General features: G+C 42.6%; 1 protein-coding gene across 3 annotated transcripts in view; it reads right to left on the minus strand.

Moving 5' to 3' along the window:
- The window catches only part of PPP1R1C (protein phosphatase 1 regulatory inhibitor subunit 1C), an 80652-nt gene extending 69271 nt beyond the window's left edge, over positions 1-11381 (minus strand). For all 3 annotated transcript variants that reach the window (XM_032783778.1, XM_032783777.1, XM_032783780.1), the window contains exons 1-2: positions 11146-11381; positions 8121-8181 (exon numbers count right to left, since the gene is read on the minus strand). In XM_032783778.1, coding sequence (XP_032639669.1) covers positions 8121-8181; positions 11146-11226 — 142 coding nt within the window. In that variant the 5' untranslated portion in view covers positions 11227-11381. The remainder of the gene's footprint in view (positions 1-8120; positions 8182-11145) is intronic.
- Positions 11382-23565: the final 12184 nt, after the last annotated feature.

Here is a 23565-nt window from a genome sequence, read left to right on the forward strand (position 1 = left end):
ACTCAGGGAGGGAATGTTGGGTCTGTGTCTTTTGTCTGTCTCTCGGCTATGAGAGGCTTCTTTCTATCTTCAAGCTTCTAATCTTCAGTTTCAAAGTTGTGAGTACAAAGGTAGCAAAACAATAGGCTTTTATATGTTTTGTTTTGTATTTACATGTGTGTAGTTTGCTGGAATGTTTAAATTGTATCTCTTTTTGAATAAGGCTGTTTATTCATTTTTTCTTTTAAGCAATTGATCCTGTATTATTGTCATCTTGATACAGAGAATATTTTGATGTCTTTTTTCTTTCTTTTTTTTATATAAAGCTTTCTTTTTAAAACCTGTTTGAGTTTTTCTCTGGTTAAGGCTAAGGAAGAAGGAGGGGGAAATCTCTTTGTGTTAGCTTGACTAGGTTTGAATCTGCATAGCCTCAGGGGGGAAGGTAAATTGCCATCTCTGTTTTGCATTCAAGGAGTTAAGTACAGTATCGCCAGGATAACCCAGGGAGGGGGAGCTGGGAATGAAATAAAGAGGAGACAAGGGGAGGGGGCTTACTTCCCTTTGTGGTAGGACTCAGGGCTTCTGAGTCTTGGGGTCTCCCAGAGAAGGTTTTGGGAGACCAGAGAGGGAGCCAAGTCCTGGAAATCACTTGGCTGGTGGCAGCGAGATCAAATCTGAGCTGGTAATTAAGCTTAGAAGGGTTCATGCAGGCACCCAGATTTCTGGACGCTAAGGTCCAGATTTGGGAAGGCTTATGATAAGCACAAATTGTGGGCCCTAGATTTCAGTCCTTATTTAGGTTTCAGTGAGAGTTTTACCTGAATAAGGACTGTAGGACTGGCCTTATAACTGTATACAAATATACATGATGTCTGTCTCCCACAGGGCACGTGATACAGTTCTTATTTACTGCTATATATTTTGTCTAAGGTGAAATTTAAACTGAATTAGACAAACTAAATCCACTTATTAAAATGTGTAATCCAATAAATATTAGTCCATTTTTTGTAATAGGTAGGTGTGATGGGGTAGTCTGTCCCTTAAGGGTAGTGGTACCTAGGGATCAGCCCACCCCGTCATGTGGCACAGCCCTTTAAGATTTTGAAAGGTGTGATATATATACATGGACCTAGGAGATATTGGTAGAGATAAAGTTGTTCAGGAATGAACAGTGCTGGAAGGAAAGCTGATCACTATGTCTTTAAGAGCCTAGAGCCAGAAGCCTTGCAGAATGGATGGGTAAGGCTCCTCTCTCACTCAGCCAACTGGGGATGATCTGAGAGAAGAGGACCATCATATATGCTGCCTCTTTCCTCATAGCAGGGCAGATACCAGCAGGGGAAGGCTGGCCTGCTTAGTGTGCTCAACTTGAGAATTAATTGCGGGAAAGGGGCCATCTGACGGAGAAGCTGGCTAAGGCCCAACAGACGTTAACTCACAAAACCACCACCACTACCACGCACAAATTCAGACAAAAATTAAAAAAAATTGTCACAAGGGAAAAAATTCACTTCTCTACCCACTCTAGTAGCTAGCTTCTATTCTGAAAGGGTTCTTAGCAGATGGAACATGCAGAGCTACTTGAGAGGGACAGGGAACTCAGCCCTTTGTAGATCAGCCTCTTGTCTCTTTTCTTAAGAGAAGCCAGGGGAGTCACAACAGCTATAATGTTACACCATTAACCAGCATTTTCAGTGTGAGGGAGAGATGGGCCTGGACTGAGACTCCCATGGTTATGGAGTAGAGAGTGATCCCTTTGTAAGGGTGGGGGACTGGTTGCTTTCCACATAATTCTCATAATGTGACCTAATTTAGCCCAGCGGATCATTTGTTTTTGCTGGGACATTTGGGATATAGTGCATATTTTTAGTGACTCATCAGATAGCAGTTCCCAGACTTCCATATGTGACAAATGGGACTTTGCCAGAGAGACTGGATTGAGGTCTGTCCATTCCTAGGAATTAGCATCGGGGTCATACTGGAAAAAAAGGAATAATGTAGAAGTATTCTTGCAGGCTCCACCCACAAAATAAATGCCGCCTATTTTGGAAGCAAAAGTGAGACATCTCTATCAGTAGATTGCACAGATGTTCATAATATAATAACAGGCCCTCAGCTGGACTCTGCTAGCCTCCTGGGCTTTGAGACCCCCTGTGAGAAGTTAAAATATACCCAAGAGCCAGGGCCGGCTCTAGCAATTTTGCCACCTCAAGCATAGCGGCACGCCGCAGGGGGCGCTCTGCCGTTCGCCAGTCCCACAGCTCCAGTGGACCTCCCGCAGGCGTTCCTGCGGAGGGTCTGATGGTCCCGCGGCTCCGGTGGAGCTGCCGCAGAAACGCCTGCGGCAGGTCCACCGGAGCCGCCTGCCGGCCTCCCAGCAACTGGCAGAGGGCTCCCCACGGCATGCTGCCCCAAGTACGCGCTTGGTGCGCTGTGGCCTGGAGCCGGCCCTGCCAAGAGCTCTGCTTGGCTCCTCAGGTGTGGTTTCCCTTTGCTGGGGCTCAGATGTCTTGTTGGGCTCTCCTTGGCTCCTTCTTGATTGAGCCAATAAGTTCTAGTGTTTTCCCAAACCCAAGTCACTCCTGATGCCAAAATGAGTTGAGTTGTCACTAAGAGTAAATGATATGCATCTTCAGAGTAGTACAGTACACTCCTCCGCTTTCTTACACACTTTGATGAGCAGTGAAAGAGTTACCAATGTTGACATGTAAAGTATCATCACTGGCCTCTGATTTAACATCTACTGAGATGAATGGGTTTTTCCCCTTACATCTCAGAGCTATTGTTTCAGACTCTCTGAAAACTCAGGCAGACACAGTTACATGGGTTTGCTCTTGGTTCACATTTCTGAAGTTATCTTTGCAACAATCAGAAACACAGACTTATGTTTGTTTTTAAATGAAAACAGAGGTTCTGGAGAACAAGATGACAGGTTACAGGAGCTGCTGGCATGTTGTGGTACTACATACTCCCTCATTTCGAGCCCTGAGTAGAATTCACATGCAGAGGTAAGAAGCCCAGAAGTGCAACAGTGAAAAAAAGATTGAGAAACAGGAAACAAAAACAGAGTTTAGAAAGGGAGATTTTTACCTGAATATTCAGAGTTATGTTAAAGGCTTCAGGATGCAGTAGGATTCCCAATTCCTAGCATGGCTTCAAACTCCCTACACGCTTTTGACACAAACTGGGCAGATTGTGCCAGCAGATCATTTGATGTTACAGTGACTCAGAGACAAAGCCAGTTCATACAAAGAAGTAGGCCTCATATTCTAATCAAAGTGAATCTCAATACATTTAAATCTGAGCTGTGATCTGAAATGGTTTTGCCATGAAAAGTCATTTTTTCCCCGATAGTTACCAGTTTTTTCCTAAGCCATTGCAACATGAGACTCTGCTAGTATGCAGCTTTGGTATATTTTCATTTCAAATGGCAGTGATTTATTCTGCATTTTAACAGCCCAGGCATGATAAGGAGAGAATAGTTCATGATTATGCCGTTGTTGTTAAAGCAGGTTGTATACAGGGAAGGTAGGTTCTGGTTTCTGTTGCTTTCAGCAACACTGTCACAAGATACCCAAAGAAGAATCGAGAGAGCTGTGCCTAATCTCAGCTGAGGCCCTAATTTAGCAAAGTACCTGAGTGTATGTTTAACTGTAAACACGTACTAAAATCTCTATCCCTTCAGTGAAGCACTTAGGCACCTCCTGAAGAGTTTAGCTGAATCAGGGCCTGAATTGCTTAGGCACTATCATTTTATTTTCAGTGCAGCATACTCCATAGCTCCCTTTTTCCCTTTAATTAATTTTATGCTAAAAATGTATTTCAAAGAAAGAATACAATGTTTAGTAATAAAATAATAAGGTAAATATTTAATACTAAGAATCAGTAAATGATTGTCAGCCTGGGCTCTTAAATGTGCATTGAACCTAAGCTAATGTGATTCTCATAGCGCTCCAGCCCCCTTCCGGGAGTCCCTCACTAGCAAGGAAAGAGCAGGATTGAGGGAAGACACTAATGGGGATAGCTTGCAAGGAAGCCAGGTTGTCCCCAGAGACACTCTCTGGAGTGGGGAAAGGAGGGGAGGAAGTGGATCTGAGGACAGAGCCAGTTGTGACAGGGTGGTTATTTTCCATGTACTGCAACTATAGGGACCCTGCTCCATTGTAGACTGTGGAACATCTAAATAGAGTTTCAAAATTATGGAGAGAGGCAACCAAAAGAATAATTATAATACTGACATTCAAAGTATATTGTGCAAAAAACCCCAACACTTTGTTATCAGCTGTAAACATCTAACTACAACTATACACAATAAACAATATACAACAAAGGAGAAAACTTTGGAGGCTAAAATTCTGATTGCAGCAAAGGGAACTTTGCATAGGAATGGCCTATATTGTGCATAGCTCTCTCCAGTTTCATTAGTCCTTTGCTTTCGTAAACATCACATTTATCACAAAATTAAAAATAAAAATACATTAAAATGCATATTAAATACAATAATGTGCCAGATCCTCAACTGGTGTCAATGAAAAATATAACTCCTCTGAAGCCATAGGTCAATTTGGGTTTATTATTGGTAACTTCCTACCACAGTCATAATATTGGCAGAATGCCCTCCATCAAAATGATGTCTCCAGGATGGATATAGATGATGCTGAGTGGGTTTTTTTTAACTTTCATTTTGTTTTAAAGTGATGTTTTGTCCTCTACAGGAAGTTCTGTAGCTATTGAGAATTTAAATCCTTTCCTTTGCAAATTATTACTGCTGTTATATGTGGCCATCTGATGGTTCCTACACTGTGTGCAAGGGAAAATGCACCAATCAATCTTGAAGCCAGATCCACAAACAGCCTTTAAATCATTTAGTGTGGTCTGGTGTTGACAGTCTGCTTTGATGTAAATGCTGAGGAAGCCAAACAGACTTGTCTTATAGTTTCTGAGAAACTTACCATTAGTTCAAAATTATTTATCCTGAAAGCAGGATGACCTCTACTTAAGTCAGTGCAGATAGACTCCTGGTTTTCTACTGGAGTTTGTAGGAGACATGAGGGATGGATGAAATGGCTCAGGAAAGGAAAAAGCCATTCTGACCTTGAACCATTTGTACAGCACAACTCAGATTGAATTTATTATAAAGTTTGTCAAGGTTCAAATAAGTTTTGTTTGTCTCTAGTTTCCAGAAGGGGCTGCAACCAGACATGCCAAAATATCACAAAAGCTGTGCTCTGATCAGCTGCCTCTGGGAGCAGATACACCAGAAATCGTGCAGGAGAGCTCATTCTTACAAGATTTCTATCTCATTTTTTTCAAGGGGTTGAAAGTCTGAATAAATTTTGTTGAGGCATCTCAACCTTTAAAAGCACATCCAAATCTGAACTCCTAACCCGTAGAAACACCCTCCAAACCAAATAGTGAGGCTTCTATATACAAATAAGGAAGGAGGGGATGTACGATTGCACATATACATACTCACATCCGTATATATAAGAACTCTTTCTCTCTCTCTCTCTCTCACACACACACACATAAATCAAACATGTGTGCACACACACCACTATACACATGCACATATCAAGCATTCACATGTAAATACACTCACACAATTTTACCAAGACATACCGTTTCTGGGAAAGCTTTAAGACTTCATTTTTGAAAATAATTCTAACTTTGTAAAAAATTCAGAAATAAATAAGATACATGCCTACTTTAACCAAAGACTGACCCAAGTGTACCAATTATTTGCATGTGTCAATGTTCTCTCCATGGCATGGTTAAAACTTCACTGATACTTGCTGCAGTACTAAATGGTAATAAAAAATGATTGATTTGGAGTTGTATTGTAAGCATTGTATGAAAAGAGATGACAGGCATGCACCAATTTGTTTACAGTAAAAAATTCTGTAAATCAGAGAGGTGTCTTTATTCTCTGTTTGTTTTTGATTTAGTGCTGCAACAGGGCTCAGTTTACAAAAGTCTATTTAGAAAGAACTGCAATACGGAACAGCAGTCAAGGTGAGTTTGTTTTAAATGAAGGCCTAGCAACCCTGATGTGGTGTGCGCCACTGAGTTAGGAAAAGGTTAGAGACTGAGAGGCAGATCCTTCTCTGTCATGTGGCTACTATGAGCTATGCAGCCAATATATTCTGGCTTTAATCCCTATGTGTGCAGCTGTGGAAGGATCATCCCTCAACTATCATTGATGTTAATGAGAACGGAAGGTGCTCAGAACCTTGAAAGATTGAACCCTAAAAGAACTGAGATAGAACTAGTCTCTAAGGAAAAAAATTCTAAGTATAGAAACCAAACAACCTATTAGGGCAATGAGAACAAATCCGAATTATTTTTAAAATGTGCTCAAGGCAATTTCCCTCCATTTAAAACAGGAAATAATATTAAAGGGGACTGGTAACACAAAAAGGGAAAATAGATCCAGCGTTTTTTTTCCTAGACTCTTATGATTCCATGTTTACTAATGCATCTAGAAATTTGTCTAACAAACCCTTCCCACTAATTCATTTGTTTGTTTCCAGAGAGGCGAATACCCATTGATCTTTGGTTAGGTTCTTATTTGCTCCCCTACCCTGTGGATTGTAGAACCAGTGACCAGAACTATGGCCTTTATGATCCCAGTTGGTATAAAGGATCTGTTATTATCCTTATTTACATTGGGACTAATTTGCTACTTAATCATAAAGTGTTATCTCCAGAAATGGCATTTCAGGAGGTGGAATTATAGCTCACTAGAAGCAAGATATCACTTTTAGGAGAACCATTTCTTTTTCTTGTATATGTGTTACACATGGGCCCAGTTCTGCTACCCTTATTCATGTCAAGTAGTTCCAGACCCCCCAGATGGTTCTATTGAGATCAGTGGGATTTCTCACAGGGTAAAGATCTACTCATTGTTTGCAAAGATGGTAACTGGCCCCTCTGTCATTAAATGGAAAATTAAACACACTCCTATATAAAACTAATCTGTAAATTGCAGCATAAAATTTGTCAGCAGGAATAATGCAAAGTTACATTTATAGAAAATTGAACCTTTGTAAATGGACTGGAGTCTTTCAAAAAAGCTTTTAAAAAGGCAGCAGTGAAAACTGATTGGGAAATTTGTCAACTGCATTACATTAATGGCACAGTAACAGTAAACTGAGCTAATCTTAGATCACTCACTCTATTGACAGGCCTTTATTATGGAGTGGTACTAATCTCTCCGTAGTTAGGCAGATCTCCCTTATAAACTTGATTTTCAATCCCCACCTCAGAGGAGAAAAGAAACTGATCAGCCTGAAATTGTGCATGCTGTATCTCATCCCAAGGCCATTTTTCAGGGAAGTTTGGTTAAATAAAAACAGATAAAGAGTTTTAAATTATGATATTTTGAAGATTTTGCTGAGATTTACTCCTTAAAAATAATTCTAGTGCTTTCTTTAGCTCATTGTGTCTCCAAAATGGCTTGGTCTAGAAACTCTTTGCTTTAGCAACCTTGTGGAGGCATAGGTATGTGATTAAGCATGTCCTGGCCCCAAGTCATCAGCTCTCCCAGGAAAACTTCTGAGGGGAGTCTTTGGTGAGAGGACAAGCTCCACAAAGATTTTGTTGTCAGAGCAGAGAGAGAACAGACACTATATGCTGCAGCAGAGAACTAGAGAATGGCCCTCCTACCGGGAAGCCCCTAATTTTTTTTAAGTTCTGCACTACAACTGACCTGGTTCCCTCTAGGAACTGGAGGACCAAGGACTCTGTTAGTTTAACTTAACTCCACAGATTCCCCCCAACATCCCATTGGTGAAGGGGAGGGTGCATGGAAGGGGCAGCTGGGACCACCCCCAACCCACAGAGGCAACTGAGCTCTCATTCCATGTGCAACAAGGAGAGTCACATGTAGAGTGGATTGCTGGCCCTACTGAAGTCAAAGGGAGTCATGCTATTGACTCCAGTGGGGCCAAGATTTGTATAGATTCATAGGTCTTTTCTGTGAACAGATGTATGGCCCATGATCTGGCATTTAGTGCTGTGAACTTAGTGCTGATTTTCTTTTCTTTGAATGCACTTATTTCCTAAACCCATATTGCAAAAGACAGGCCTTTTGTTCCCCTACATCAGTCTTGTGATTTAGAAGATACATTTTTACTTACCTGGGGGTGAGTGTTCATTCATAATAACTAGTGATGCTGGTGTGGGCCTTCTTTTCCTGATCTGTGAAAAACACAGGCCCAAGCAGAGTCATTAAACATACCCACTACCCTACATCCAAAACAAAGTACACGTCGTCAGGAGTCTTATTGTACAATGTAAATGGCAAAAGTAAGCACATGGAAAACAGCTTTAAAAATTTTGTCTTAATAACTGTGAGCGTAATAATGATCAGAATCAATTCAGGTACAACATACTGCAGGATCAGTGTCACTGGCTAGGATTTTCAAAAATCCCTACGTGATTTAGGACCAAGTCACCTGAGTCACTTAAAGTATGTCCAGCTGCACACTCCTTTCAGCAGCACGTAGAGTACAGGCACTACATACCCCACTGGAATGGGTATGAGTAGAGTGTAGATGGTGAGGCATTGCTTAGGCAAGTAGAGTAAAAATATGCCATGCCTGACTCCTGTGGGGGTAAGTACCCGACACAACTCTCTACTCTCCAAACAATAACTCTCCCATCCACACAGTTATTTGTAGCAGTATAGTGTCCTGCTGCATCCCTTCTGCTGGAGTTTTTGCATGCCACAAGGAAAGGCTCTGGCAGTAGGGAAAAGCTTCAGCATGGGGGAAGCAGTGGGGAAAGGCTCTGGTAGCACTGCTCTGCTGGAGCTTTTCCCAGCTGCAGGGAAAGGTTCCAGCAGTGGGGAAAGGCTCTGGCAGGGGAAAGGCAGCAGGGAAATGCTTCAGCAGCTGCCAAGCCTTTCCCCACTGCCTTCCCCATCAGAGTTTTTCACTGATGGATGTAGTTACACACTGCAACGTGGACAAAGCCTGCTTTTCACTGTGTTATGCAGCTACACCTACCCTGACACCACAAGTGTAGACATAATCTGAGGTCCTTTTGAAAATATAACCCCTTATCTCTACTTCTGGGAAAGAACCTAAGTTGCCATGTGAACATGGATTTCTAGCACTACCGCAGTTATCACCAACAATGATTAACTGAAATCTCATTTTTAAATCTCTCTTTCTATCATTGACGTTGCTCTGACTGTGAAGCATATAAGCAGAGCAAAGAAACAATAACTAGATAAATGATGTCAGTGAATACAGGAACATTAAAAAGAAATCCTATCAATCTATTTCCAAGCAATTAAAAAAACCAAAAAAACTAATATTAATATTTCCAAAAGGAAATTTCTTAAGCATACTGCATATTGCAGCTGTTTGTATAGGTAAATCTGAATCGCCATAATATGGGTTCCTTTTTAGTTAAAATCTTCACGAGTTCGCTTGTGGTTTTATGGTTCCATTAACATCCAATAGGAATGTTAGACAATTAACTAACATGATGTTGGGATAGTCTCTAATAATGGACGTATCTATGAAGAAAGCTTTTCTAAACTTTATATCACAGCCCCCAGGCTATTGGCACTTATGCAGCAGAATATAATAGTGTGCTCAAGAATATTTAACCCAGACACCATTTTGAGACAATCTCTCTGTCAATGTGTTGGCCCTTTTTTAAGTGCTTAGGCAACATCTGCACATAGCCAGGGCCCAATTCTGCTCTCAGTGGAGGAAATCCACAGTAACTCAATAAGGTTCAGACAGTTACTCCAGATTGTATTGATGTAATTTCTTCAAACGTCTAAAATAAAACCATAGGGCATCTAGCCCATAAATAAAAAGTACAACATGATCAAAAGGGATTCCCATAAATGTGGGGCAGAATTTGGTTCATAATATTTTACAGCCCAGAGGAATTTAATTACGAGCCCAATTCTGCAGTCCTTGAAGGCAATAACTTTCATTGGTTTCAAAAGGTCGTGGGCCAGGTCTTGCTCAAGTTAACAGAAGGATCATTGTCAAAATTATAAATATATTTTAGTAAAACCATCTCTGGGCAGTTTGAAGGCTGCAGGAAGTTCTTTGCTTGTACCCCCCTTCCTCATCTCCCCTTCCTCCATGGCCGCCAACAACAACTCATCTCTTCCTGGCAAAGCCCGCCTCCTCTTAGGAGACATTACATCAGAAGATAAGGAAAAAGATGTCTGTCCTCCAGATGTAAACGATTACACTGCCATCACTCTACAGTGGAATTGTCAAAGCCCTATTACGTCTTGGGTATCATTTAAAACTAGACGTATCAAAACAACAGTAAATTTACAAGAGGGAACAATGATATAGTAACAGTGATGGACTAGACCAACTAACAGGTATTATCCACCTCTGTCTTTTAAGATTTTATGGTTATCATTCCTTAAATATAGAAGTAGTTCTACATATCTATATATATATGCGTGTGTGTGTATAACTAATGAGAGGTCAGCCAGCAAGAAATGCAGGATTGGACAGTATATAAATTTACAGGTGAGTCAGATTCAACTGTCATATATACATACAGTATATCTATATTTCTGAAAGTGCGTATGTATATATAGTCACACATATAGCCACATACATATGCATGAAATACTTAGCAAACAGTAACAGTGATGTAAAGAATTCAGTATTAAAAGTCTTAAAATGTGGGGGAACAACTCAATAAGTTACTATCTTGCAGTATTTAAATGAGTTGCTCCAACACCAAAATAAATTGCAAGCAGGCAATCTCCTACCAGGATCTGCGATATTTCCCTTCAACACAAATTATAAAATGTATATTTTGGTGTATATGAAACAATACATTTCAGCTAATTTTCCCATATTGATTCAGCTTGATATTATGTCTTCAGATAAAGTGTGCTTATCTCTTGTGCAAAACATGTTAAAAGAATTAAGTCAGACAGCTAATATATACTTAGAAAAACCTGTGCGAGTTAAAATGTGCATTCTCACAATAGAACAAATCCTACCCTGTGTTACATTGGGTATCCCAGCGTAACTACATTGATTTCCATGGATTTAATCTAAATTTACACTAGCGTAAACTAGAGAAGAGTTTCGGCCATGAATATTACGTATTCTCATCCCACACTCAGTCTCCCAGGTAGTGAAAGATACCTGTCTTCCTTACCTGTTCAGCTGCTTCAGGATCTATTTGACTCTGAAATAATGGCACTGCAAATTGGATCTTTTTAGGACTGTTTGGCTCCATAATAACGATGAGGAGACTCAGAAGAGAAAAGAGCCCAGATTACAAGAAATCAGAGAGTCGTCTCTGTGATTATCCCCTGGTGCACTCCCTAAAGCCACACTGAATGCCTCCTAATAACAGCTGTAACTCCCGAGTTAGCAAGTGAATCTGCAGGAGCTGAGCAATCCCTTATTCCATATCCACAGTGATGCCTCTGGCTGGCTCTTCCCCCCCAACCCGTTCCAATCCTTCAGATCCTTTCTGCACAAAGCTGAAAGGAATAATAAGCTAATTGTGTACCAGGTCACTTCTACATATGCCAAGCATTCACTCAGAAGCTAATTGAAAATGCAATACTAGCTTTGCATGGCCTGGTGCCCTGGGATTTGAAAAAGAGGATCTATCCACGGTACATTACTGCTGAAAAGTGCAACGTAAGCTCCCTCTGAGTATTGCTGATGGGCCTTTAATTATTGATGAACAGAAATCGTGAAGTTTTGCAGTTTTGGGGGTGGAGGTAGCAGTAGAGCTGGGTGGGAAGCAACAATTCCATCTCTGTTATAGTAGTTACAGAATGCCTCCCTCTTCTTGTGCATCACTCTTTAAAACGTGCTTCTCCCAGGAAGCTTTTCAGTGATAATTCTACATAAACAGCTCCACTTCTTTGTTCCTGAACCATTAGCTGATGGATTACGTGAGCCAGCCCCATATTGTCAGTCTCAGCTTTCGGACTGTATGCTCTTTGGAGCAAGGACTGTGCCTTCCTCTAAGCTTACAGAACATCTTGCATCTAGCAGGAGCTTGATAAATAATAGCAATAATAATTCCTTGTGAATCTAATTTGTTTTTACTCTGCATTTCAGCAGCATACAAAAACAGTAGAGGAGGAGTATATTCAGATATCAGTGACCAGAGCTATCCGCTTTGCTTGGATTATGTGACCTCTGAATGGAGGTGTGCTGTAGCTGTTGCAATGTTTCCTGGGCTAAAAACTGCAGCTATGGCCAGAGCCTCTCACTAACAGTTCATGGAGCAAAGGAGGAGGGGTGAGCCTGCAGCTGAAAATGATGCAATCCGTCTCCTGTGGTATGTAGCCACCAACTAGGGAGAAAGAGCGAGTGAGATGAGGAATGAACAACAGTTTAAAGAAGACAGACAGGCACAGAGATATACTGGAACAACTTTAGCTAGGATGAAGATTAATGTAGTTTAGGGTTTGAGAATGAATGAAGGACAGTTAGATTAGGTACATGAAGTGACTGTGAATGATTTGGATAAGGAAGGAAAGTGACTGTGCAAGATGAAGTGAGGAAACAATTTACTTCAAGTCAAGGATTAAAGGAATTTCATTTTTAACCAGAGGTAGGTCTGTACTGCAAACTTTCCCCTAGTTTAACAGCATTCAGATCTGAAATAGAGACGGGAGAAGCTGTGGGGTTCAACTGCATTTGAACATCACCAAAATGTAGAGGTGCTTGGAGCTGTGACAGCGGGTTTTAACACCAGGGCTGGAATTTTCAAAAGCTTGCTTCATTAGCCTAACTCTATTCCCATGTAAGTCAATGGACATGTCACTATTGATTTCACTGGAGCAGGGTTAGAACATAAAGAAAATACGAATAGAACTAGAAATAACCAAAAACCATACTATCCTTAAACACAATCGTAAATCAGAAAGTCAGGAATGGATCATCTGTTTGGCTTAGATATATATAAGTGACAATGCAGTAATTGCATACTGTGGCCATGTATTTGGATTTTTACCTTAAGCAGGAAAGTAATGATAGAGGGCCCAGTGGTTAGGGCATTAATTTATATCTGGATTTGTTGCTGACACCAGGGGTGCCCAAGGCAAACAACAGTGATTCGTGCCCGGAGTGCTTCAGCGCCAATGAGCACACCAGAGGGAGAAGCAAGCAGAGTTTATTTGAGATCTCAAAGTGATGCTGGGAGACTAGTATGCCTCAAATCCAGCACACCTAAAACAAGCAGTCTGTTCCTTTATATCCATGAGAACTTTTCTCGCTGACTAGCAAGCCCCCATTTCCCCTCCCTCTTCTGTCCGGCTGCAGCATTCTTTTCTCACACACTTCTTTCTCTGTCTTCCCCCTCCCTCTCCCCCTTGTAGAGTTACATTGAACAGTTAATTAAAGCTGGCGTGAATTACGACCTTGTCTTTGTAAACCATTATCTCCTCTCCCTTGACCAAAAGTATGCAGGCTTCATTATTTTTGCTCCATACCAGTTTGAGCAGCCTTACAACTGATAAGGGCTGGTGCACCTGGCCTTTCCCCTCTGCCAGCCTCTGAGGTCGATTAGAGTTTAAACATGGAAGGACTCTTGTTCACTAGAGGCCTGAAACAGGGAGACCTTATATTCTTATTGCCTTTCACCTTCTAAGTTACTTAGGATTATCCTTAGTGACACCAACAGGTTCACTTCCCTGCTCTGCCACAGTCTTCTTGCATGACATTGGGCAAGTCACTTAGTCTCTCCATGCCTCAGTTTTCCATCTAAAAAATGGGGATAACAGTACTTCCCTTCCTCACAGTATTGTTGTGAGGATACATACGTTAAAGATTGTGAAGTATTTTGAGATCTACTGATGAAAAGTGCTATATAAGTGCTAGCTATTATTATATAGACAAATACCCACATTTGTTAGGTAGGTAGGCATGTGTTCCCTAGAAACAATATAGGGGCGAGAATATATGTGGTTGATTTGAAGGTTAATGAAATCAAGGCAATTCACGGTGGCAGCAGAAACTGCACTCAGAGCCCTGGTCCTCCCCATCTAGTATCCCCATCTCCATCTGTGGCCATCTCTTGATGCTTCAAATGAAGGAGACAAAAAAACCAGAATACACTGGGGGGGGGGTGGAACTTCCTCACTAACCCCTGAAGCCAACCCCTGAAGCCCTGAATCATAAGGTTTTAGGAACATCAGACATGAACGAGAAGGGGTTCCCAGGGCTGCCCAGCCCTTCCCCTATCATCACAAGCAACCCCATCAAACAATCCCACTCATAAATTTGTCCATCTCTTTCTTAAAACTAAATACGTTGTTTGGTCCCAAAACTCCTATAGGGAGACTGTTCTATTTTGGGAAGTTCTATGACGTGTGTTATACAGGAGGCCAAACCAGATGATCACAATGGTCCCATTTGGCCTCGGAATCTATTAAGCCTCACTCCTCTGGTGGTAGAAACCTTCTTCTAATTTCCAGCCTGAATTTATTGATGACCAGTTTGTACCCATGTGGTTTTGGGCCAACATTGTCCTTTAACTTAAATAGCTTTTCACCCTCCTCTGGTGTTTACACACAGACACTCGCACATGCACACACACACATATTTATAGAGAGCAATCAAATCCCCTCTGCACCTTTGTTTTCATAGGCTAAACAAGGCAATTTCTTCCACGCTCGTCTCATAATATATACCCCCCTCATTCAACTAACCATCTTAGTAGCTCTTCTCTGTACTTGTTCCATTTGAATTAATCTTTCTTGAACATGTACACAGAACTGTACACAGTATTGCAAACGAGATCATGGCAGTGCCTTGTATAAAGGCATTAATACTTCTCTGTCTCTACTGGAAATGCCTTTCCTTAATCATGCTAGGATTGCATTTGCCTTTTTTGCAGGTGCATCATAGGTGGTTCACAGTCATCCTGTGATTAATCAACACACCCCAATATCTGAAAAACCACTATTTCATTTTTAAAATATCAGCATTCAGAAAGATGGTAAAAAACATGTTTAAGAGAGATCTTGTATCTTCTAACATTTGATAGGGGCCACTGCTGGAGACCAGTCTGATTCAGTATGGCAATTTCTCTGTTCACTTTAAAAAAAGGCCAATTGGTCACATATGTGAGACTGAAGGAGAAGTGAGCAACAGAGCCTGAGGTCTGTATTCATCTCTCCTGGCGAAGTAAATTTGTCCAGTACATTTTAGGGGTTTTGACCACATCTCAAAATTATTAGTATCTAAATGACTCAAACCTCTTACCTAAATATGATATAGCCATTTTCCCTATCACACCCCTTCTGTAATTTTCCAGTGTAGTGCTCCCTCTCTCTGAGCCTATTCTTAGGATCTAGGTTTATCGGATGTTGTAGCATAAGGTGTTTGTTATAAATTAGGACTTTAAATGGACCTTAGTGGGGTTTTCAAGAAGTAGAATATAGTAGCTGGCTAGCCCTAAGCCAGTTAGCACAGAGTTTATCAAAAGGAAACATTCATATCATCATGCAAAAGGGTAGGAAGACCTGACTCAGCTCTTATATACCTGTGTAACCCCTTGGCTTCATCAGTGTTACCCGTAATTTATAGCACTGTCAGGGAGATCACAGGCAGTCTCCACACAGAGAGAAGTTGCATTTTCTATGGCCTGCATGGTACACTTTCAGCTATAATCCAGGATATGTAAGCACTGCCCAATCTTTTAGCTCACCAGCTGACTGCTGTTTTTAGTACTCAAGCTGGACTTTACCGTTTATTGTTTTAGTTTCCTTCATGATTCAGCTAAAACTGCCAGGAAAAGAAAAAACAAATTTGCAATAATCAAACATCACCATTTAGTTTAAGGATATTTCCCGGTCTGTACCATCACTTATACTGAGGCTGTGAACCTGCCGGTGAACTGGATGTGACTTTTTTGTGCCCCTTTGCTGCAAATATCAGCTATCAAAGTACGGATCTTTATGGACTTTTGTTTGACATGTTTTTATTCTTTTGGGAGATACATTTGCATTAGCCATAGATTTAGGCCACTCTATATTATTAAAAATGAAACTCATCAAAAATTAACTTTAAACACTACAATCCTAAAGGTGTTTGTCCTCTGTTCTCTTTTCAGACGCTTCCTCTGGCCTTTGTCCTATCTTCTCAGCTTGAGCCTTCTCTGACTTGAGATTTTTAGGCATCAGATTGGTAAAGTGGAAGAGCAAGGACCACTTTGAAAATTACAGTCCTCAAGGCTTCACCTCCAGGGAGCACGATCCAATTTCTCTGAAACCGATGCAGGGAAGTGTAAGTTACACTTCTGTGAACCTCCAAGGTCTTTTGTGCTGCAGGGAGGATTCAGCTTGAGGAAGGGCGGTGTTGTTTGCACTGTACCTTTTCTTGGGGGTCCTGTCAGAGGACATCTTTGTAGCTTAGTAGCAGCTCCATTAGTGAGAGCTCTTGCAAAGAGGTGGTGAATCAGTTTCCTAGTCAAGTACTCTGACCACGCTCTCGTCATACCTAGAATTATCCACTAATGCAACTCCCCAGTGCATGGAAAGCTGAAGCCATTTTGCACAGCTGCAAGCTCCCACCATAGGAGGTTTGGGGGCATTTGGCTAGGGCCTATGCTGGCTTTGTAAAGCCTTATGCTTTCTCTCCCCTTGTGTCCTATTCTAATGACCCATCCAAATATTGTAGTCACAAGGAAATATTCCTGTGATATGAGTCTAGAGTCTTATTTTAATGCCCAGTGCATGGATGGACATAACACAACCCCCTCCTTTGTTAGCTATAGACTGAACATGGAGAATAAATTACGTTTTCATCTCCACAGATGATCCCTCTAGGAGTGTGGACATGTTGGCAGCATGGTGCAGGAAAGCCTGCTGTACTGCTACCTATGTTGTACCTGGCTGGTGAATAAACAGATTTCATACTCCAGAGCTCTCAATCTGGCATTTTCATAATCACTAAACAGACACAAATATATCTAAAAAAATAAAAGCTAAGCACTCAGGCTTGTTCCCAATCACACTTTGGAAACACAATGGAAAAAACAAAGCATTTAAACTCTGAAGAAGTGAGAATGTAGAGCAGATGGCGTCTGTTTTGGCAGCAATACATGCTGCAGTAGGCCGGCAAAGTTGTAGGACAGAAATCTGTATTGAGCATACACAGAGGCCAGTGTTACATGCCAAGATGCTTTTGTTTGTCCAGTAGCAGCTTGGTCGGGTCCCTCCTGAAACATGTCTTTCCTTCTCCAGTATTTCTCCATTATATCCAGTGTTCACACATACCTACGTGCCACATGAATACATGGATTCATGTGTTAGCCTAATAGAAATTTCACTTCATAAACTACTATTTCTACTTATTAAATGTCTTTGGGTGAGGGTGAATAATACCTAGGAGAGTACAAATAATAATGAGCTTTACTGTTATGTTAATTTGATAGCTAAGAATTGATACTATGTCTTAAACTTAAGTAATTTTATTGGGATTAACAGCTCCTCCAGGCTGTCAGGTAATACACAAACATTCACTGGTAGATGCTTTCTGCTGTTGTCTGCAGAATCAGCAAGGCCAGGTTATAGGAAATGAGCTAGATAAACGAGACGCAGACTCATTAGGCAGCCAAATGTCTACTATGGACTATATTTCAACATCGCAGAGATTAACATATTGGTAATTTAATTTTGTATATTTATTTCAGCAGGAAATCATGATAGATTTTGGTCCATTAGTGAGAAAATAGTAAACCTAACGTATTTTCCAATAAACAAAACCCACGTTGCCAGTCAGTGCAGACTTAAAATGAAGTCATTACCTCCAGTCCATACTAAATCATTAATACACCATTTTATATCGTATCTTTGTGTTAAACAATGAAGATATAAAACTGAACTCCCATTGTTATTTTTAGTATATTTTTTAAGATATTAAGGTTAAAATGCAACACGCAAATAAATATTACAAGGCAGAAACTACCACAATTTCAGAGTTTAAACTGGGATATACAGTCTACAGACAATAGGGTACCAAATTCTGAAGCCATTTAAAATCATTGGAACTTCTGAGATCTCAGTTCCATTTGACTCTGACAAGACATCACTTCCAGGCTGCTGTATTGTTTTTTGTATTCATGCTCCTCAGCTACAATGTGTAGGATCAAGCCCCAAGCTGTGGGCCTGTACAGTTTGGACAAAATTTGAAGAATGGAGGCAGAAATCCCAAACTCTTAACAATATTACTCGCCAGTTTTTAATAGCCTGTATTCCCATTAACTGTAATAAATAGCATGTATTACAATCAACCCAGCTCTTCTCTCCAGTTCAAATTCAAGAGCTTTATAAAATTCAAAACCTAAGAGTTTTAAACACTGCTATGAAAATCACATCTCCTTGCTCTGCTTTTCATGGTGCTGGTCTTTGTTTATGAATGGGTGCAGTTTTACAAACATTTGCTGCACTCTCTAAGAAAAATAAATCAGCTCCATGGTTTGCATTTTTGTCATGATCATAGTGTAGCTTGTGCAGGTATGCATTTGTCCAGCCTCTTGTTAATTACACACATTTAAAACGTTTTTCTTAAACTAGAATTAGCTTAGTCATTGTCTATTCTCCAGCACAAGATATTTCCCTCCCAAACCATTTTCCGTTTCTCTACTATGTCCAAATAAAAGCATGGAAATGACTATGTGTATTTTTATAGAAAAATAAAACAGAATAACTGCAGAATACACAAATGAGTCATAGCAAGACACGTAGGGATAGAAGCAACATTTTGAAAAATAAACTCATTTTTAGGGAAGCAGCAAATAACTATGTAGCGAGGCGGTGTGGCTCCCCTCCTCCACAGGGAGGGTTGAGCCCCGTCCATCTTCCCCCAGGACGGAACTTCCGGGCGGAAGCCCCGCCCCTCAAAGGGTCAGGCGGCAACCCGGAAGTATAAAAGCCTGGTGCCGGCCTTCAGTTGGAGCTCAGCAGCCAGCGAGAGCAGATGTGCCGGACGACCCTCGTCGCTGGGAGGCTGCCGAGCTCCAAGACAGGGACCAGGCCTTGCCGGAACCGACCCGCAGCAACCACAACCCTGAGCTGCGGGAACTACCGCCGCTGCCCAGCCCCAACTACGGCTTGGAGGAACTTTCGGACCGGACCTGGCCCAGCTACCCAGGAGTAAGAGTACCCCGGATCTACCTAGCCCAGTACTGGGAGGAGCCCATTGGGTCGATCGACTGGCCGGACCAGGTAGGCAGCGAAGGGGGAATGTGAAAGTAGCCCTCGGGGGCGCTGACCACAATCAAGCTGCAGTAAGGGCCCCAGCTGTATGACCAGGCGTGTCGGTTAGGCATCCCCATGATTGCGCTGTTCAGTGTGTTTCGTTGTAAGGGTCCGCCCCGATTACTCTGTCAGTGTTTTCGGGCTGGATCCCACTGACTGCGCCTGTGGCAACAGCCGCTACTGGGCACCCGGGCTGGAACGCAGAGGAGCGGGTGGGCCTGCGTTCCCCCTGCCCTACCCTAGCCGGGTGGCAGAGATCCCCTTCGCCCCCACAGCTACGAGGTGTATGTGCTCTGCCCTGCCCCGAAAGGGCCAGAGCTCTCTGGACCTGGTTTGCTGCTCTGCCCCAGCACTGACTGTGCGCCCTCCAAAGGGCCAGGCTTTCTGACTGTTTGCTGCTCTGCCGCCCCAGGGCCAGCTTGCGACTGTTGCCGCCTCCAAAGGGCCAGAGCTCTCTGGACTGTGTTTGCTGCTTCTGCCCTGCACCCAAAGGGCCCAGAAGCTCTCTGGATGTTGCTGCTCTGCCCTGCCCCAAAGGGCCAGAAGCTCTCTGGCGTTGGCTGCTCTCTCCTGCCCCAAAGGGCAAGCTCTCTAGGACTGTTTGCCTGCTCTGCCCTGCCCAAAGGGCCAGAGCTCTCTGGACTATTTGCTGCCTGCCCTGCCCAACAGGGCCGAGCTCTCTGGAACTATTTTGCTGCTTGCCCCCCAAAGGGCCAAGCCTTCTGAACGATTGTCTTGTAGCTGCTCTTGCGCCTGCCCCAAAAGGGCCAGTGATGCCTAGTGTACTGTGTTTGTGCCGCGCCGATCCAAGGCCCTGCGCCCCTACTGACTTTGTCCTCTGCTCGCCTGCCCCAAAGGCGAGCTAGTGTACGTGTTGTTTGATGCCCCGCCGATCCGGGCTTGGCCCTATTGACTTTGTCTCGTGCTCTGCCCTGTTACCCAATAGGGCCAGGGCCCCCTGACTGATTGTGGCTGCTGCCCTGCCCCAAAGGGCCAGACCCTAGTGTACTGTGTGTTCGGTGCCCCCGCCAATCCAAGGGTTTGGGCCGCCTAGTGGACTTGTCTACTGCTCTGCCTGCCAAAGGGTCAGAGCCCTGACTGTTTGTGGCTTCTCTGCTTGTCCCAAGGGCCAGAGCACTTAGCGGGGCCGTTTTTTTGGTGCCTTTCGCCTGGCACCAAGGCTGCCCCGCCCCCGTCCTATGGACTCTGGTCACTGCTTGCCCTGCCCCAAAGGGGCCGAGCTTGAGTGCACTGTGTTTGGTGCCCGCCTGTAATCCAAGCGGGGCCCACGTAACACTTGCTGTGTACCAGTCCGCTCACAAGGGATCCGAACGCGCTGGACAGTGGACCGCAGACGAGGGACAAAAACCCGGTAGAATCAGACGAGGCCGGTGTGGCTCCCCTCTCCACAGGGAGGGGTTGAGCCCGCTTCCTCACACAAATACTTAACCCTTCATTGTTTTAGATAATGAAAAAAAAAATATAGACCGCATCCAATGCAAAAGTGCTTCATCACTCAGCAAAGCAGCTACTCCCATGCCCAGACAATGCTTAGCTTTCAGTGTGCTTTCCTTTTACTCACTGAATTACACTGTACGTGTATGAGATAAATTCACTGAGCTGATCCTCCCCCTTTATGGCTGAGTGGGGAGAGAGAAAATATTGTAAAACAGTGTGAACGACTGCATGTGCTTTACCCAGAAAAACCTACTCAGAGTGTGGTTATATAAGTTCTTTCATGACTGCCAACTCCTTGCTATCCTCCTCATTTTAAAATGGATGCATGGATGCTTACTATTCACACTGTGTTTTGGAGTTTATCTTATACTGTTAACTGGATCACAGTTACATTTAAAGGCCAGATTCTGAATTCCATATACCATGTCAATCTGGAGTAAAACCCTGGTTTGCAGCTTCACCTGGCGTCAAAGCTATTATGCTATATTTTGTTTGTTAGTTATGTTGCTTAGAGTGCTGAAGCAATAGACAAACTATTACATGTTATATGGTACAGTCGGTGGTGGAGATTGGTGCATAAATAGATGAGCTAAGGGTTAATGTTCTTTTCACCTGTAAAGGTGTTACAAGGGAACCAACACCGACCGACAGGACCAAATGAGGAAACTGGATTTTTTTTCCAAAACTCAGGGAGAGGAATGTTGGGTCTTTTTTTTTGCTGTCTCTGCTATGGTCAGGTTACTTTCTATTCTTCAGCTCTTCAAATCTCAGTTTCAAGTTGTGAGTACAAAGGTTAGCAAAACAATAGGCTTTTTATCATGTTTTGTTTGTATTTACATGGTGTGTTATTGCTGGAATGGTTAAATGTATCTCTTTGAATAATTCTGTTTTATATGTTTCTTTAAGTAATAGCTGTGTTATGGTCAACTTAATGCAGACGATCACATGTCCATGTGTTTTTTTTTTCTTTTCTTTTAGACTTGTTTGAATTTTTCTCTTTGGGTAGGTCTAAGAATGAAAGGGAAGGGAATTCCTCTGTGTAGATCTACGAAGGTTGAAGCTCTGCAGCACCAGGGAATTTGTGGGAGAGGAAGAATGAGAGAACAATTTCTGTTTCCTTGTATTTGGGTTGTTCTCTTTGTGGAATAGACAGAACATGCTTCTGGGTTTGTGATGTAAAGAGGTTGCTCAGTACTCTCAGTTGCCGAGAGAGATGAAATTGCTGGGGGAGGAGAGGGGGAATGGAGTGGATTATTCCCTTTTGTGAGGACTCAGAGTCTCTGATCCTTGGAGGTCCCCCAGGAGGTTTTGGGAGACCAAGGGAGCCAGAAACCTGGAATTTTGGATCGGTGGCAGCGAGATCAAAGCTAAGCTGCTTAGATTAAGCCTCTGGAGGGTGTTCTGCTAGCTTCTCCAGGTTATGCACGTAAGGTTCAAATCTGCAGGTAGGAGCTAGACATGGTGGCACGGTGGGAAAAGAATCCAGAAGCCGTAGGCAATATATATTTTTCTTTTTCTCTGCTAGGGGCTTTTAGCAGAGAGAAACGATTTGTTTGAAAAGTAGCCAGAAGAGCAAATTTTTTTTTTCTGCTGCTCTTGGGGCTTGAATATTAAGCAATTGGAACCATTAAGGTGTACATTAGGGCTTTTGTTAAAACAAAGAATTCCTAATTGGGAATCAAGTACCTCAGCAACACACACAGGTAAATAAAACTTGGTTGACTTGTATTTGCATGTAAAGGTTCAGCTTAAGGAGAAGTTAAACAAAAGGAGGTTGCTGGCAGACTCCAGGAGACAACAGAGAGCCAGCATTTCAGAGACAATAGACCACAGAGGGCACCCATCAGCAACGAACAGAAACCCATGCCGTCCAAGGAAAGCCTGAAACAGGACAGGCCGGCACAAGATTAGACAAAGAATGAAAATAGAGACGGAATAGAACTAATTTAAGGAGAACTAGCGAAGAAGAGCAAGCCATAAAGAGAACAAGAAGCAAAATGCAGCTCACCAAGAAAACTACAAGAAGAAGTGGCCCAAAATAAAACAAGAAGAGAGGTGGCCTACAAAGGAAAACAAAGAAGGCAGCCCACAGAGACAAGATAGCATCTCCAAAGGGAGAACACCACCAGAAAGTGAGGAGGGGAACAAACAGAAGAAAGCCATGAATGCGAAATAGCGCAGGTACGCAACAGCTCCAGCCATCCTAGACCACCACCGCACGCTAGTTGGTTGTCAAACCGCAACAAGAAATTTCCAACACAAGACAGGGGATGACACTGGGCTTGTCGTAGAAAAATTTTGAAAGAGCCTTGGCATTGGTTAACAGCATCCTGAAGACAGTACATGCTACGAGCTTGAGGAGTCAACCTCAGTGGACCTTAGCAGGGTGGCTGCCTGAGATGCAAAGGTATTTAAATGAAACATTAAAACTGTTTCAAACGCAAGCCAGATCACAGAATGGGATACCCGGCGACATGCCGTCGGCGTTCAGGAACCAAAAGTGGAACAATGGGTCATTTCCCAAACACGCCTACTACGTTGGAACGAATTCATAAGGCCTGATATCAGGAAACCATGTATCCATCATTGACGAACTGCATCACTCATACAAAATGGAGAGTTCTGTGGATGTGTTCTTGAGGACATTAACTCGTAATACAACTGGAAAAACCCAAAAATCTCACCAAGGCAGGGAGATTGGAGCCAAATGGGGTGGGAGTGCAGAAAGCAAGACAAGCTACTGCTAAGGGGAATGAAACCCCAGGGGGACACCGACAAATAAACCTACACAGAGAGCAACCCAAAACCCACCTACAACCCATAGGAAAGCCCAGACACACACTATCCTTCACCTCACAGTCTCCAGTAACTGCATATCGACCAGTGAC

Source organism: Chelonoidis abingdonii, chromosome 10 (assembly GCF_003597395.2).
Source record: "Chelonoidis abingdonii isolate Lonesome George chromosome 10, CheloAbing_2.0, whole genome shotgun sequence".
NCBI classification, from domain to species: Eukaryota; Metazoa; Chordata; order Testudines; family Testudinidae; genus Chelonoidis; species Chelonoidis abingdonii.